The 17,215-nt window shown below is 39.6% G+C and overlaps 1 protein-coding gene across 1 annotated transcript in view; it reads left to right on the top strand.

Moving 5' to 3' along the window:
* The window catches only part of ofcc1 (orofacial cleft 1 candidate 1), a 166,418-nt gene that overhangs the window by 108,613 nt on the left and 40,590 nt on the right, over nt 1-17,215 (top strand). Inside the window, 2 exon segments of the mRNA XM_032551761.1 lie at nt 4,901-4,992; nt 6,909-7,054. Coding sequence (XP_032407652.1) covers nt 4,901-4,992; nt 6,909-7,054 — 238 coding nt within the window.

The following is a 17,215-nucleotide window of genomic DNA, read 5'->3' as shown; positions in this document are numbered from 1 at the left end:
CTCTGCTTTAAACATCACACAGGCTTTTTAATTACAAATGAGTTGTGACAGGTCTGCTGGGTAGCACCCTGGCCCATTTTAAACGTGATGCCGGCTGACAGCTTGGCAGTGTTCTCCCAGCACTGAAACATGTGGAAGAAATTGGTCTTTTACATTTCACAGCTTGTCGCTTCCTCCGCTAGCTGACCTGTGACCCCCCACAGAGATCCTAACACCCACAAGGGAAGTGTCCCCAACGAACTGACTGCATTTCCAAAGAGAGAGAAGGAGAGAGAGAAACGCTCTTACTATGCGGGGATTTATGTTCAGCCACATAAGGCAAAATTCAGCAGATCTGCTCGCCGAGGAAAGAGTGCATGCTCCCGCATGCACACAGCATGCATGAAAACACACACATACACACACGCAGTCAGGTGAAGAGGTTGCTTGAGAAGTGAACCCGATCCGGCGAGTGAAATAATGGATCAAAAGGTGTCCCGCACAACACCTCATCTGCGCCGCTCCCTAAGCCAATCTGACGTTTGGGCCTCATTTGCATACAGATCAGTTCAGGTTGCATTACCTCTGGAGTGAATTATGGCGTTCAGATGGGGCGATATGTCAAGGCTCAGCAGGGCGATTGGATGGACAACTTTAACCTAGCCAAAAATGGAAATCCAATTCAGTGAGGGAAAAGAAAAACGAATTATCCCCAGCTTCTCCAGTTCTTAGTCAAGTCGGGGGGTTTTCAGACGTTTCCTTTCTATTTCATGCTTCCCTGTTTCTGACGCTGATGTGTGCTGTGGTGGGATCACTTTCTCGGTGCATGTAATGCCTGAATTTTCCTTAATACCCATTTGTCTCAGAGTCGGGAGAAGTGCATAGAGACCTCTTGTCATTTATAACGTCATAACGCACAAGGCTTGACAGTGAAACATTAAGTTTGCGATCCTGAGGCCTTAAGTTAATTAATCCTTTTTATTAAAAAAAAGAAAAGAAAAGAGAATCACTATACTTGTCATGTATCAACAGAACCAAATCTGACATCCCAATCTAGAATAATACCGCTGACAAGTTGTGATCAGAGTCAGAGCATTACTGCTGTTGTATGTGAACTCATCATTTCGTGTTGCAGGAGAACTTGTAGTTCCATGATCATAATCTGATTTACCTCAGATGACTTGCCAGAGCATAATGAAGTGTATTTAGTATTTTGGTGATTCGCTAGAGGCACACTGGGTTAAGTGACCTTTCACATTAACAGAATGATCCAGTTACACTAGGTTTGTTTGAGCCCAAGTGACAAATTAGATCAGTGTCTCATTTCACGATGCCTGTAGTGGATCATTATGAGGATGCCGATGACGCTTTGTTGCTTTTTCAATGAATTTATCTTAACATCCAAGCCCCTCATCACTCAAGATGATATCAGGGACTCCCTTCATCTAAAGTCTTATTTGGAGCATTCCCATTTCAGGGTTCTCTCCCCTTTACTCCCTGTTATCAGACTTTCAAATCTTACTGTCGTGTCGATCCGTTATTCGCTATGTGCCCTTGGCAAATTTAGTTTAAAAAAAAAAAAAGAAAAAATATAATTAATAAATTTTAAGGCTATTCTTGGAATCCCTTAATAAGATTATCACATTTCAAAACCTTTTGTGATATATGCTAATAAAGCTGGAAAACCTGTCATGGAAAACAAGATAAATGCTACCCCTTAAACTTTTTTCTTGCAATTGTTTTTCTCATTGCAGCCACACACTGAACTGTTTTTCTTTAATAATAAATTGAACAATTGTTAATTTAAAGGAAAAGCAAAGATATTTGCTTGTTTTTTTTAGCTTTTTTTTACATCTCCAGATTGTGGTGTGGATTTAATTTCAAACCCCCCCCCGTTTCCTCTGATACAACTAATAAAGTTCAGTCCATACTGACTGATGCCACCAAATTAGTGGAGTCCTCTCTAACTTTTAATTAAATTGTTCATTCTACTTCCAGCTGGTACTTCCCCTGTATGCAGTGCAACTACAGCTGTTCTGTGGGGGTTTTACTGTTTCACTGTTGTTGAACAATGAACTTCTTCAAAATCCACGGACACTCCAGACAGGTCAGGAATAAAGTTCTGGAGACGTTTAAAGTGGGTTTCGGTTATAAAACAATGGGAAAGTGGTGAAATGATAGCCACCAGAGAAAGAAATCCCTAATAAATGCAGTTCAAAGTTTGCCAAAAGCCCTCCAGGAACCTGGCAAACATGTGGAAAAGGTTCTCTGATCAGATGAGTAAAATGTTTATTTTTTTCCACCCATGCAACATGCTATATTCATATCACATCGCCACAAGCCCCTCATCACAGAGATACTACATGGTAGGTGTGCCGCTTTTCTTCTAAAGCCACTCTCAATCCAGTCTGACTGTAGCTAAGATACTTTGCAAAGAGATTTTGACAAAAAGTGTTAAGATTTGCAAAGCTGATTTAACTATCCGCAGGTATACATATAAATTAAATTGCAGCAAAATGGCTTCAAAATATTGACTTGGAGGGGGCTAAGTATAAATGCTCAGACCTATTTGTGGATTTTTATTTACAAAGAATGTTGGAAACCATGTATCATCCTTCTGACTCACAAACATAACCTAGGAGAATACACTTCTGCAAAAACACTGAGTGAGAGTGCTTAAACACCACACTTTTCAGATCATTTTTGTGTAAAGTTTACACAAGTGATAAATCATATTTCATAATGCCTTTGCTTTGTGTTCGTCCTCTGAAGTTTTTTTTTTGTTGTGATGTGGCAACATTATGAAAACGTTGAAGGGGATAAATACGAACTCAAGTGTTCAGTTAGTGTCTGCCACTGTAATTAAATTCCAGTAGATTAAAAGTAAATGCATTCTTGCTTAAAGCAACACCCAGCCCTCGCAGCGCTACAGCAAACTTTAGCACAAGATCCTGCTAGGGACCCCGGGGTTAATCTGCGAGTTGATCATCTTTGTTTTTCCAGCAAATCTTAGCCAGTCGAGATATAAAATTATGGACCTGGCTGAGCAATGACTGGTACCTCACTCTGGTTCCATCTCACTGTTAACACAGTAATGGGGTCTCCACAGTGGTGCAGCCTTCAGGCTTTCCCTTCCCTCAACCTGTCTCTGTTTGTAAGCTGTACACTCGTATATTTCTACCCTCGAAAATGCTTGTGCATATATGCAAGTGTCTACATTGATGTCTTTGCCTTTTTGGTGAGTGGGTGCATCGACGCAATGTGTGTGTGTGTAATGGACGAGCATGTGTACCAGTCTTAACATAGCTCAGGGCACTGGGGAAAGAACAAGGAGTTTGTTGTTGGCCTTGGGTGCCCAGAGAGGCTGGAGTTGTGGCAGCTTCCGTGCTCCGAGTTCACGGACGTAGCCCTTAGCTGTCAAGGCAGTCGATGCTGCCTCCGCACTGGTTTCGGTTCCACAGCATCTGACCATTAGCAAGCGGGGCCACGGTGTAATGAGTGTGTGCGTTCGGCTGCATGACTTTAGACGGCGTTCGAATCCGTGGGGGTCTGAGTCTGCGGAGTACGTGCATGGTTGTTGATGCTGCTAATGGTGGCCGTGGTTCCTGTGCTTGTTTTGTGTGCGCCCATGCAGATGAGAGGTGGCGGCGGGTTGCATCACTCTGTCTCAGGTTGTCTGCACACGCACGGAGACTTTGCTGACTGTAACAAAGTATAGTTTAACCCAACAAAGCTTCGCCGAGCATTATGAAACAGAGGATCACATTTTGCATGTTCCATATTAAGGATTAATGACACCATGTGTCTAATTTAATTCCATTATTTTCTCAATGTGTTGTCCTTTTATAGTTTCCTTAACCTGTTTTATGGCTCCTTAAAAGGTTTCAAAATTCCTTGACAACATTAAGGTATTTTTATGCCAACACATAACTATGATGTACTACAGGAGATGTTAAAATTGAATATTATAACATAAGCAAGGCATAAAAACATAACCCTTTTTTTCTTTTTTATTCTGTAATATGTGACTTTACAGTGCCTTCAAACAAAAAAAAATAAAAAAAATTACTATTCACATGTACTACATTTTAGCTGTCAAAAAGATATTTTATGTTGAAGTCATTATTACTGATATATTTAATCCTGTGGCAAGAGAAGAAATGATATCTTCCTGAGTTTTCCATATGTATTATATAGATGTGACTGGTTTCATGAGGGGGGCAAAAGTTTCACAGAGTGAGATTTTTACACGTATCAAGCTAAGGTTTACTTAATTACAACCTCCAGGCAAAGCAGGAACCCCTTTTTGAAATTCTGTGAATGTTAATATGCTAAATAATGCAGATCCTCGACTCTTCAAGCATGAGACACACATCTGGTGGCTTACCGTTTAAATTACAGCGAGAAAAAGTGAGACAGAAATAGAAAAAAAGGGCGAAAGAATTAAAGAATGAAAAACACTGCAAATGTGGTTTTGCTGAGAAAATGAGAAAGGATATAGGTTCAGAAACATTGTTAATTTCTTTTTTTGTGGGATTTTTCATCATTTCTAATTGCATATTTTAAGCATTAAATTACTTGAAGAGCTAGTCTCCGCAATATTAAACTATGATAAAATTCAAAAGAAACAATAGGTTGATTGTAATTTTAAGTCTTTAAAACATTTTTTTTTTATTTAAATTATTTCCACTTGATGGAACATCCAAGGCAATAATGCAAAGTTTGCACAATCAAAGATGATTTAAACAAAAATATCTTTAAGGTATAGGTTTTTATATTTGTAACATTTCTGGCAACTGTTGGTAGGTACTCTACAGACTTTGCAGTATAAACTTGTATTAAGTAATATTAAACAAAGTTTGTTCATCTTAGTGTCCACTTTGCAGATTCAGTATACATTCCTTTCCGTTTTGGGATGCAGGGAAGAACGACTCCCCAGAAGTCTTTTTGGGAAGTGCAGTAGAGAAGACCGATCCGTGCCGGGAGAAAGCAGAAGTTGGCTTCCAGTACAAGGTACCGCTGTGATTTAAGGGGATGTTTGACCCTTTAAAATGAGCTGCTTCTCCCCTTTTTCCTTCCTCTACCACTTTCCTCCCTCTCCTTGCCCCCTCTCTCCACCCTTACTTGCACCTCCCCGGCTTATTATCTGAGATTTGTCAAAATACATTTCACACTAACAGGTATTTTTCAGCCTTCAAAGCCAGTTTTGATCTGCTTGACAAACCAGAGCAGCTCAAATTCTGTGAAATCAGCAATGCCAGCCAGGCCTCCTTCCTTCCTTTTTCTTCTTCTTCTTCTTCTTCTTCTCCAAAACCTTTCTTAACCCGCTTCTTCCTGTTCAACAGAAGACTTAAGCTAAATTAATCAAAGCCTGCATGTTACCTGCTAAAACTTTGAAGTGGTAATTGCAAAATTACCGTGTGTGCTGATCCCTCATCGCAGGCTCTCTGTCCGCCCCTGCCATTGTGCCTCTTGCGGAGGCCTTTTGTTTGTTGCCGTGTTATTGTTGGGGCAGTTAGAAGTCTGTGAAAGACATCAAGCTTGCCTTTCTCTCTCTCTCTCTCTCTCTCTCTGTTTTGCATTCGCATTTTTACCTCTCCCGGCTCCCTCTTCCATGCCTTACAAGTCTTTATTGTTTCTAACCTCTTTTAGCCGATCTACCAGAGGCTCCTCAGAAGACCATTAATCAGCAATGTCCCGATAAATAAACGAGTTTGTTTATATGAGGTTTTTATTTCCCCGCTACCATTTTTTTTTCTCTTGTCTCTCTTTTCCCCACCTCTCTGCCCCCCATCTTTAAAAACCTGGCTAACTCTGTCAAACGTCGCGGTGTGGAACCCAGTTGTCTAATGATTAAGTGGAATGATCTCCAACCTGCCCCAGCCTGGGAGCACTAGGGATCAGATTTCAGCCCTTCAACCTGCAGTGCAGGCCTAATTAAAATGAATTTTCTCCAGGCAACCCTTTTGCCCACGGGGCAGGAATCCAACTATACACTGAATCCACTCTTAAGGTATTGCATTAAATTTATTGTGGGGAGACACTGGAGAACATTGTGGTTTATATATCTCCTGCATTTTTCTTTTCTTCTCGTCTCGCTCCTTTCTACCTTTTTATTGTGATCATCACTCTGGAATCCAAGCTTGCTTTGGCAAAGATTGCCCTATGAAAACGAATGGAGCTTTTATGGGACTCTGCCCATTTACTACTTCCTGGGCCTAGTATACAGAGACAGAGGGCAGAAAAAAAAAAAAAAAGATGAAATAGGGAAAGGTAGAATGAGGGAGGGGTGTTAGAGAAAGAGCGAGCGAGAGAGAGAGATTTCTTATTCCAACTGTGGATCTCATTAACATACATCAGTGTGTATGTCACAACTTCAAGCAGAAAGGCACTAAGCCCACCCAAGGGCAACACAGACAGGCTTGACAGGGCCAGGGAAAGCAAGCCGTTAACATGTTGGCGGCTTAAAAGAAAAATAATATCTGCTCCCAAGTACCTTGGTGAAAAATTTTAAATCCCACTTCCTGACTGTGTTTATGATGATGACAGTAAACGGCTTGTGTGCAGGGGAGAGAAGGGTGGGGGTGGGGGGGGGGCAAAAACAAAACGACAAAAAAAAAAAAAAACTGTGCCAGCTGCTCTAACATCACGTATTTAACGCCGGCGTCACTGTGCACACACTTCCCGAACGAACCCGACTTGAAGGATGGTGTGCCGTATGCCATTTCGCCGTCACTCTTGTCTCGCGTCAGCAGAGGCGCGGGTTGAGATTTAGGAGAAGCCCCCCCAAAATGCCACACACACACACACACACACACACATTGTCACAGTCACCGTGTGCATCCTCCAAGATAAATTCAAAGGCCTGTTTCCTGCTTTGATTACAAATGACATCCGTATGTGTTCTCCCCGATTCCTGCTCCTCACAGAAGAAGCCAATCAAGAAGACAAATAGCTGCGGCCCCAGCATGAGCGGCAGAAGCGCGCCGCCTCTCCAGGCAGACAAACAGAAGATGCAACCAACAGTGGAGAACCTCTCCATGGAGGAGATGGAAGGATATACTTTCTTTTTACAGTAAGTCTCAATAGGTATCCATCCTCATGCTTGGAAAATCAAGATCACATCAACCAAACAAGATGATGAGAAAATACGCTCTGACTGGAAGAGAGAAAGAGAGAAACAGAGAGAGAGACCACATCTATTGCCACTGTTGATAAAAAAAAATGGTTGAAACATCTTAAAATTAAAAACTAAGGAAACTTATCACTGATTAAAGTACATTTACTCCAAGGAATGTCTGGTAAGAAAACTGCAAAAACACAAAATCTTACCAAGATATTTTAGTCGAGTTTCTAGTGACAATTTCTTATAATGAAATAAGACCAAACTAACTTTCAAGTAACTTTTCAGCAAGCTACAGGAGCTTTTTTTTAAAGCTTAAAACAAGCTATAAGATTCTTGTTCCAATAATCTGCCAATGGAACAAGATTTTTTTTCCCCCATGTTGTAAGTGAAAGTGTCTTGTTCAACTTGCAGATTATTTAATTGTTTTTGTAGTATTTCAAGTGTACTAAGGTATTTGCACTAGAAACTAGAAGAGTAATACGTGGTTAGATTTTACAGTAAAATACTTTTTTTCTTTTTAATCAGCAGTGAAGGAATCATTTTAAACCTGACTATAAGTTGTTCAAGACTAATGTAACTAAGACATCAGAGTGTAAAGAAACTTCCAGATACATTCAACTTACTAGTAATTTCCTGTATCTGTGGCGTGTGAGGCCTAGTTACCTTAGCGACGCTTCATAATAGGAAAGACAAGAGAACATGAAATGTCAGTAAAACAGAGAGAGCTGTTGTTATAAGTCTAGAAATTACTCAACAAGTAACCCAGGTACCTGTGAATATCCACAGTTAGGGAAAAACCTACAAACAAGTTGAGACCTCAAGTTTACTTTGATATCAAGAACAGTGAGCAGGATGACAAAGGAGTTAAAAGAGATCTCCTGAGCTCACCATTCAGGATCTGCTGAAAAGAGTGTTTCAGATTTCCAGGAGACAATAAAAATAATAATAATAATAATAATATTCCAACAGGTAGTTTGGAAGTGATACCAGAGGAAAATCTATAATTGTCAAGCAATCAGAGATGTTACAGGATTCTTGGTCATATTGCCATTTTGTTTTCTTGTGTTTTATCCTTCTGTATCGTCTGCGGTCTCGGAAATGCTTCTTTGTCCCAGAAAAACGCTACCAGAAAAACAGCTTAAATATATACAATTGACAACCCCCCCCCCCCAAAAAATCTTGCTCACAAGATGTTTTGTTTAAGCATCATAAACATCAAAAACAATATACAAAACAATTAGGAATACATAAAATTTGAGTATTTTTATGACCCTTTGTTCCTGCATTTAATTAATTAATGGAATTAGTTTAATTGGTATAAAGTAGTTTATTTATGTTACTTACAAAATGGAAGTAGGAAGGTACAGAATGGTGTTGATAAAATGGGGTAAAAAAGGACAATTTAACTTGGAGTCATTTGTTAAATACTTCTATGACTTTAATTGGAATTGCATATTGGTCAGAAAGAAAGAATGGATGAGCTTTTCTGCTACAAATAACAAATACTACAGATGGGTTTGAATCTGACCTGTATCATGATGATGTAGAGAAGTACCCCACTGCTAGGTACAGAGGATGATCTGAGATTTTGTGGGCCACATTTTGTTTCAAAGACCCTGGCAACCTTGCTGGATCTTCATCAGAAATTAAAAATAATCTTGTGGAGTGAAAATATCCAAAACACTCACTGCAAATCACCGCAATTTCAATTTTTTTTCACAAAGATTCAAACTTATTTTAAGACAAAGTGAACATAATCCTTGTGTTGTATTTATTTGGAACATGAAGCTCTCTCTTCTGTCTTTGCATGTATACTACTTTCCTTGCTCCCAAAGTACAACAAAGTAGTTTTGAAACTTCCAAGTGTTTTTTTTTTTGTTTTTTTTTTTTGTCCTCAGTGTGGCTTTGAGCATTTTAATTTTAATTTAAAAAATGAAAAACAAATAGACCAGAGAATTTCAAACAACTTTGGTCATGTTCATCTGAAGCAACAAGGCAAGGGCATCAAAACAGCCCAAAAGTGAAATAGTCTATTTCAACTAGAAAGTCACAGGTATTTGTTTTTCATTTGAACTCCAACTAAATTAAGGGGAGGAGAGGGAGACTCTGTATGTGCAAGAGGAACGTAAAGCAAATTCTCCCAGGAGATTTCAGAGTACCCTTGTTTCTGCATTTCTGGGAGTTTGTAATTTATAGCTGCTGGTCACATATTAAACAAGATCAGAGACTACTCCCTGACATCTTCTGAACATACTCAGGGAATTCGAATGATTACCAGCGCATCCTGCCAACAAATGACGACACAGGGACTGTCTCGCGGGGGTGTTGTGTCGGGTGATGGGGGGGAGAACGAGCACAGAAGCCGAGCAGACTGCACACAAAGGGACACAATTAAATGGTTTTCACGATTATTCATAGTGCTGCTTTTTACCTCTGAGCAGTCGTCGGCTGGGTGAGATGAGACGTTGCTGTCAGTTATACACACGAGTTGTATTGAGTAAGAACTTCAGCTTTTCCCCTGACGCCCTGTGAAGGTGCTGCAGCTATTGATTTCATCTTTGCGAGCTCTCACTTTACAGTAACTCTGAGCTAAAAGCTCCTCCTTGCCCTCACCTAATCAGACTATTAGAAAGGTACAGTGCAAGTGTTAAATTTTTACAACCAAGGCAGAGACACTGCAGTATGAAACTCAAACAACCTAACCATAATTCCCTGTGTTGCGGTCATTGCTTTGGGCTTCTCTGTGACTGTAGGGCTCAAAGATATCTGGACAAAAGATTTTATTTATTTATTTATTTTTTAATGGATTCATTTTATGTCTTTATTTGCTGTCATTTTATCACCGTTTGTTTTGGCTTTGTCCATGTGTCTATGCTTTTTTTTTTTTTTCTTTGAGCGTGCACATGAGAGTGTTTGCTTGTGTTTATGCGCTCCGTATATATTGTCTACATGAGTGCACAGGATGCGCACATACACGTCTGCATATTCATGGGCTGTAAGTGCAAAGCGGATTCATACAGCAGTGATTGAGGGATCTTACTGCCATCTATTGAGCCGCACGAGGCTTAGCTCATCGAGATTTTTATGGGGCGTCCTGACACAAATGTGCAAATCAGGGGCTAATGCATAATTAAGCAAACACATGGAAACACTGAGATTCAGATCAGATAGCGCACAGATGACAGAAATGCGGTAAGATAATGCATTTCTATAAAAGTCAGAGTGGGGACTTCATTCTGCTTGTAAAATAAATGTGCAGGGATGTATTGAGCTTAATATGCACTGTAGAACCCCATGAAATATTTATGTAAGGGAATAATTTTATTGAAACTGGCCAAACAATAGTTCTAGTTTAGATAAGGAGACAAATACTTTATGAAAATAAAGACATATGACACAAAACTGATAAAAGTGAGTATCTCTGAGTAGTCTTTTTCCTTTGTTAAAATGTTATTATGTAAGAATCTTCAACATATTTGATCAGAGCAACCAACATAAAGTATCATAATGTGTAATTGTGAAGAGGAAGGGAAAATTATATGTGGTTTTCAACACTTTTTGCAAGTAAAGATTTCAACTTCCCTTAATGATCCACCCCCCCCCAAATACTATTCTGTGAAACCAACTGCCTTATTAAAGAAACTAGATCACTACAAAGAGAGGCCCATGGTAATTCTGGAGAAGTTGCAGACAATCAGAGTTTAGGTGGGAGGAATTGTTGCTCTACGCAAATTTGGTATCGAACACAGCCGCAAGAGAACAAAACAAATACATGAAAGAAGGTGTTCACTTCAAGTCAATTTGAATTCAGGTTATGTTTATAGTTCAAATTGCTCTGGTCAGAGGAAGCTAACATTTAACTTCTTGGCCTACATGCAAACTGTTATGTGTGGTCAAAACGAATACCCTAAACCCACCATGGCCAAAGTGATAAAGTTCCTGTAGACATGGATGGAGCTAAGTACAAGCAGGACAGCGTAGAGGCAGGTTTATATCAAACCGACTTCATGTTTTAGAAAGGCCTAGATCTAAATCTAATGGAAATTTTTTTGGCAAGACTTGGAAGCCCCAATTGACTCAGAAGTTCCTAGACGTGCAAATCTGGTAGAGCCAAACCCCAAAATGATCAGAGCTAGCTGCAGAAAAAAATGGTTCTACAAAATAGAACAAATGGGCCCGAATACAGATAGCCATACATTTTGGATTTGTATTTGTAAAAAAAAAAAAAAAAGTGAATACCATCTATCAATTTTTTCCACACATTTCCTAATTATGCACTTCTTTGTGATGGTGGGACATACAAGATTCCAAGTTTATTTACTGAATATTTTAGTTGGTCTGTGACATTTTAGTTGTCACAGACCGACTTGTATTGTCACAGTCGGTTTGTGTCAATACACAAAAATGTTTAAGGGGTCTATTTGTGTCACTAAACAATGTTGTTCAAGATCAGCTTATGTTAACTTTTGAATGCTTTTCATATGTCAAGGTCTAGGTTTCTTATCCGCGAGGCACAACAATTAGCCATTAAAAAAAAGGCTTGTTGTGTTGAAAGCCTAGATAACACATCTAATCCATTAAGTCCAACTTCAAGGAAAAACATACAGCACCTTTTACTGCAAGTATTGACACACACAAAGTCAATTCTGGTCGGATGAAAAGGGGAAAAATATAAAAATAAGAATGATCCATTCTTATTGGTTAAAAATACCATGCCAATTGAACATGCACAAGAGATTTCTGCAGATCTCCCAGCCTATCTGATGTTTTCATATGTAACATAACTGTCTTTTTTTTTTTTTCCTGAATGTTGCCCAGAATAATCAAAGCACTTAGCTCAATACAGTTGCTGTTATTGATTTCAGCGTTTTGGTACTTTTGCAAGAATCTAAACATACTCAGACTCAGATAGTTTGCCAGTTTATCAGGATTTTTTTGGCATTCTGAGTTTGACTAAAATCTTTTAAAAGTAATTACCTGAAGATATTCTGAGATATTGACTTTTTTTTCCCCCTTTTGGTCCACTGTCCATCACTATACCTAATCTTCATCCATCAGAGCTAACAGTCAATTAGCTTTGCATTGTATCCCACCAATGTCACCCAACTATTTTTTTCCTCCTCTGGTTTGAGGAGAGAAACCTGTTTTAATCAAAGTCATTCTCACATAGCAATTAGATCTAATTAGTCCAATTACCAAGATTCTAATTACATTAAAATATACCCCCTAAATCTCATATCAATTATAGTATGTGTGACGTGTCCTGGTCTGGAGACAGGAAAAGACAATGAGTAGAGACAAGAGCTCGGCGGAAGCTACATAAAGAGGAGCATCTTTGTCCTCCAGAGGACACACGACAGCATGTTCCACTAATCCCAAAAGCTTGAACTTAAAAGACAACTGTGGCCAAATGGGGATAAAAGTCACGTAACCTTTATTCAACTGTTGCCTATTCTGAACAATTTTGTCACAGACTGTGATGCTATGATTAGTTACATCCTTGTTTTCCTGTCTCGGTTGGATTGGCTTTGAATCGCTAGGAAAAGTTTTGGAATTTAATCTGACTGATGCTGCAGAAGTTCAGTGGCGTCAGAGTACCTTGCAGCAGTGCACCGGTACGCACACAAAGTCCGACAGATCGACACAGCGCGTCTGCTCTGGTGCGGTGTGACTCTTTAGGTGTACCAGCGAGAACACACACATTATATACATGCGTGTTCTTGCTGTGGAGTCACAAGGAACACACTGACCTAATTTCCCCCCACTTAGCTCGCCTCGTTGGGGACCAGCGTTCCTCTCCACCCGTTTCTCCCCGACTGAGCCTATCAGAGCTCTCCCCTCAGTCTGTGTCTCTGGCTCTCTGTCACTCTGTGCCCTCCATCTGTTTAAGTCTGTATCCATGCATATATACAAGATAAGAAATAAAGTGAGCAGTCACTGTGCTCGGAGGTGCTTGCATTGTACTTTTAGTGGATCGCCTCATGTGCCTTATATTGAATCTGCATTTTTTCTTTTTATTTTCTGATGAAAAATCCAAAATACTTGGAGAGAAAGTGAGGAAGGAATCACCAAATCCATGCTGTCAATCTGCTCTGGTTCACAGCTCAGAGGCAAGGGTCAAGTATTTTCCACTGTAACGCTGGTAGGAGAGGTGGATAAAGACAATATAAAGACAATCTTGGTCACCTCTAAGGCTCCACTGCTTCCTGGTGCTCTTTCCTTTGCTGAGGGGGCAGAAACTCGTGCGCTTGTCTGCACGCCCAGCTACGTGTGCATATGTGTGAAACCGTGGCCGCTGGCTACCTCGGCCTGGGTGCACATGTCAGGTTTTTTTTTTTTTTTTTTTTCGTGGCCAGACTTGCCCTGGGTCAACTCAGGTCTCTCAGACATACACACACATACAAAGTCTACATGCTGTTTCCTTTATGGAAAGTAAGACTGTCAGCTCCCTGACAAGCCAACGCCAAATGACTGGTTAATCTGCTGCGAGGTGGGTGTTGGCTGAGAGCTGGCTCCGGTCCCATTGGTGGTCTGGGTCAAATAAGTGTGTTTCCCACTGACATGCAAGAATGAGTGAAAGACATCGGATGGAGAAAGATGACAGAAACTATTTGTAGGGATGCTTGATTAACAATAACTCACTTCCAAAGAATCCAATAAAAAAAAAAAAAAGAGATGCAAACGCATTCTGTCTTCTGCAATAAAGTGTGGAACCTCCTGGAAAATGTGGTGATATTATCTGATGGGTGGCTTTCATGACATAACTAACAAATTATGGAATCATGTACATGATTCCATCAAGATGTAACATATCAGTTTCAGCTTATAGATTCAAAGCAGAAATACGATTGAGTGCAACTTACTCCAACAGTAATGAATATTTAATATTTTTCCACAAAACAAACACAAAAAAATGGAAGATCATGTTGAAGTGTTCAAAGAAAAATCTTAAAACTGTGGCTTGTATATGATTTTAGCTCCCTATATGCTGAAGAAACAACCATGAAAGATAAAGCTATGGAGAGGCAGGGTTATGTTATGTTATGGTCCAACCTACAAATTGGACGAGCCCCCACTTTAAGGTTTGAGTTCTTACAAAGCATTTCTTATGGGAGGACAAGTTTCTTCAGTAGGGATGACATCAAGGTGTTCAAAGCATCTGAAGCTCTGAACATTTCTTAGAGAGGAGTTCATCATCTAACAACGGACAGAGATTAACACCGCTGCAAATAAACCAAAAACTGATTGCCACATAAACTGAGTGCCAGGGAATGACAGTATCGATCCCATGGTTATGCTGACAGCGCAGTAGAGATCCACAGTGTGGATGATAATCTGTTGACAGTGGGACTGTTGACCACATGCTCCAAAAGTCTGGACTAAGTAAGAGTGGCAATAAGACATCCATTACTGTAATAAAATTTTCATAAGACCAGTTTCAATTTTAAAGGCCCCTGGAAGGAGGTGCTGTGTCCAGATGAAGCCAAAAAGAAAAGTTTTTGTCCTGTGTGGCAGAAAACTAGGGCAACTCAAACACCGTTCCCATCTGTAAGAAGGTTCTGGTTTCTTCAGGTTTTTTGACTTTCATAGACATCCTAACTACATGCATTATAGCTTAAATGCATTTAGCTCTGAAGGAATTTTGAGTGTGTGTGGTTACTTGTCCTGTGTGCCTCCTGTGATGGACTAATAATCTGACCTGTCTCGCAAGTTTAAGCTGGATGCTGTTGCGTGGTAAAAATCTTCACACATCACTCAGCAACCATTCATCTATTTCCACACAATCTTAAGGATATTTTTTTTTAAAATGACTGAACATACTAATTATTTTTTTCTTTTCCCATCTCAGCGCCCCCTGTTAATCCCAACTTTATCTCGCTGTCTCTGCCTCTAATTTTCTCAAATTTTCTCTCTCCGTCGTTCCTCTATTTCTCTGGTGACAAAGTCCTGCAGTTATGAGGCAAGGTCAGAAGGAGTGAAATCCATTTAAATACTGATGCAACTCTCAGGTGGCCAATACTCAGCCTCTGCAGCATCCCTCCCTGAGCACCTCACCCAATTCGATAAATGAATAGATTTCTGTAAAAAAAATATATATATTTGTTTTTTCTTTGCCATTTACAAGTCATTTAACGTTATATCCATCGACTGACATCATTACTTGTGCATTTTCTTTAAAAGGTTTATGTAGTAGGATTTTACTGTTAGCTCTAGTAGCCGATCACATGAGGAGTGCTTCGGATGTTCGAGCGTGTTTGTTGATCCCAGGTGCATCTGCTCCAGATAATGTTTCCTCCCTCATTTATAGCACACTAAGGGACCTGGCATTTCCACGGTTTAATTCCCTCTCATGCTAGGTCGGGGGCTCAATAAAAACACCACATGTTGCTCGGCAATGAAACAGCTACTTCATGAGCGGTTCCAAGGTGTCTGAGGAGGGCCAAAACATGTTTTCAAGGAAATTTATTGCAAACCAGTCACAACTTTTAAACATTTAATCATGATGAAGACTATTTTATATGAAGCAATATCAGAGGAACGACGTAGGACTGAGCTGAGGCTGAACTCGTGACTTGACTCAACTTCCCCTTACAAGCTTGTCCGGATATAAAATCAACTTTTTCACTGCCAGTGTTGTAGAAAAACAACACTGTGGAAACATGATTGTAAAAATAGGCAGCCTCATTACTGAGTAGGTTAACAGTTAAGTGGATATAATGCATATTGCCAGCAAAAAAGTTTGGAAAGTAGAAAATAACTAATTTAGTTTCATTGTTATGTTTCTTAGGATTAGTTCAGCTCTTTTACTTCATTTTATTGCTTTCTGCATTATATTGCTCCACTGTGACTATGCCATCTATCATGCATGTATAGAGTAAATACAAGCTCTATGTGTCAGCTGGTTACTTGTGTCAATTCACTTCTTGCTTTCTGACCTGCATGCTGAAAAGGTTACTTATAAAAATACTAAATATTCCAATACCAGAGTTGAAAGATACCTCTGCAACCATATATGTTAAAATGGCTTCTCAAATTTTCTCTTAAAAAGTACCTGTAATAAGCTTTACAATCAGTGTGAAACTGTGTGAAATATGACATTTTTGATCTGTATAACACATTAAAATGTTATTCCCTCATGAAAAAACATACGATGATTGCATAAATGGATGCTTCAGGAATCTGTGAATATCCCATTTCAGCCATTCAGGCCACCTAAATGCTTGCTCTCACAACATGTCGTCTATTTCCACAAACTCGGCCGAAACTACAGTCTCCAAGCCGAGCTTCCACCTCACAGGGCAACCCTCCTTGTGCCTTCACCGCTAAGCCCCACCAGACTACTGGCAGCACCAATTAGCAAGCACCTGGTGGGACTGCAAGTCTGGGTCCTGAACTGGACCTTTTCAGTCCAATTCTCCCAAGAACTGTTGTCAAAAGTATAATGGAGGAACGCCACTGTGATGACGTGCTGAATGCAGAGTGTTGGAAAGAGTTGAATCTTCTTGAAGAAACAGCGAACCCAAATTCAAGTTGCAATCAAACTGCAAAGTCCAATTTCTTTTAAGTTACGTTTGAAATATACTGAATTTTTATAGCAAATGAAGGAAACATAGTTGGTTGATTTTGCTATAACATGGCACTATGTGCCTGACAAATACATAATACTGCCTATTTAAAGTACCTAGTGAACTAAGTCATTCATCAGCAGTTTTAAACCTTTAACGTCTGACCTACTTGTCAGCCATGCTGTGTGTCAAATCTTAAAGCAAAATAAAAGCCTAAGACATTTTAAGCAACTCTGGCTGAACCAAACCATAGCATCAGGTGTTACTTCCAGTCAGATGGATTAAAAGTTATCCTATGCCTAAATAAAGAAAGAAAGAAAGAAAAACAATAGTTTTGTCTCCACTGAAATCCACAAAAGAAAAACCTGTATTGTGGCTCATGGAAAGGCAAAAACTCACTGTGAATGTTCACATGTTCACACATAATTCAGAAAGAACCAGATTGTGTAACCACCAGAGGACAGATGAAATAAACACTTTATCAGTATTTTTGTTAAATTAAATTTTAAAAATGCCATGGTATCTTCAGTCCCATCTACTGATG

This window comes from Xiphophorus hellerii, chromosome 21 (genome assembly GCF_003331165.1).
Source record: "Xiphophorus hellerii strain 12219 chromosome 21, Xiphophorus_hellerii-4.1, whole genome shotgun sequence".
NCBI classification, from domain to species: domain Eukaryota; kingdom Metazoa; phylum Chordata; class Actinopteri; order Cyprinodontiformes; family Poeciliidae; genus Xiphophorus; species Xiphophorus hellerii.
This window is presented reverse-complemented; position numbering and strand designations above follow the sequence as displayed.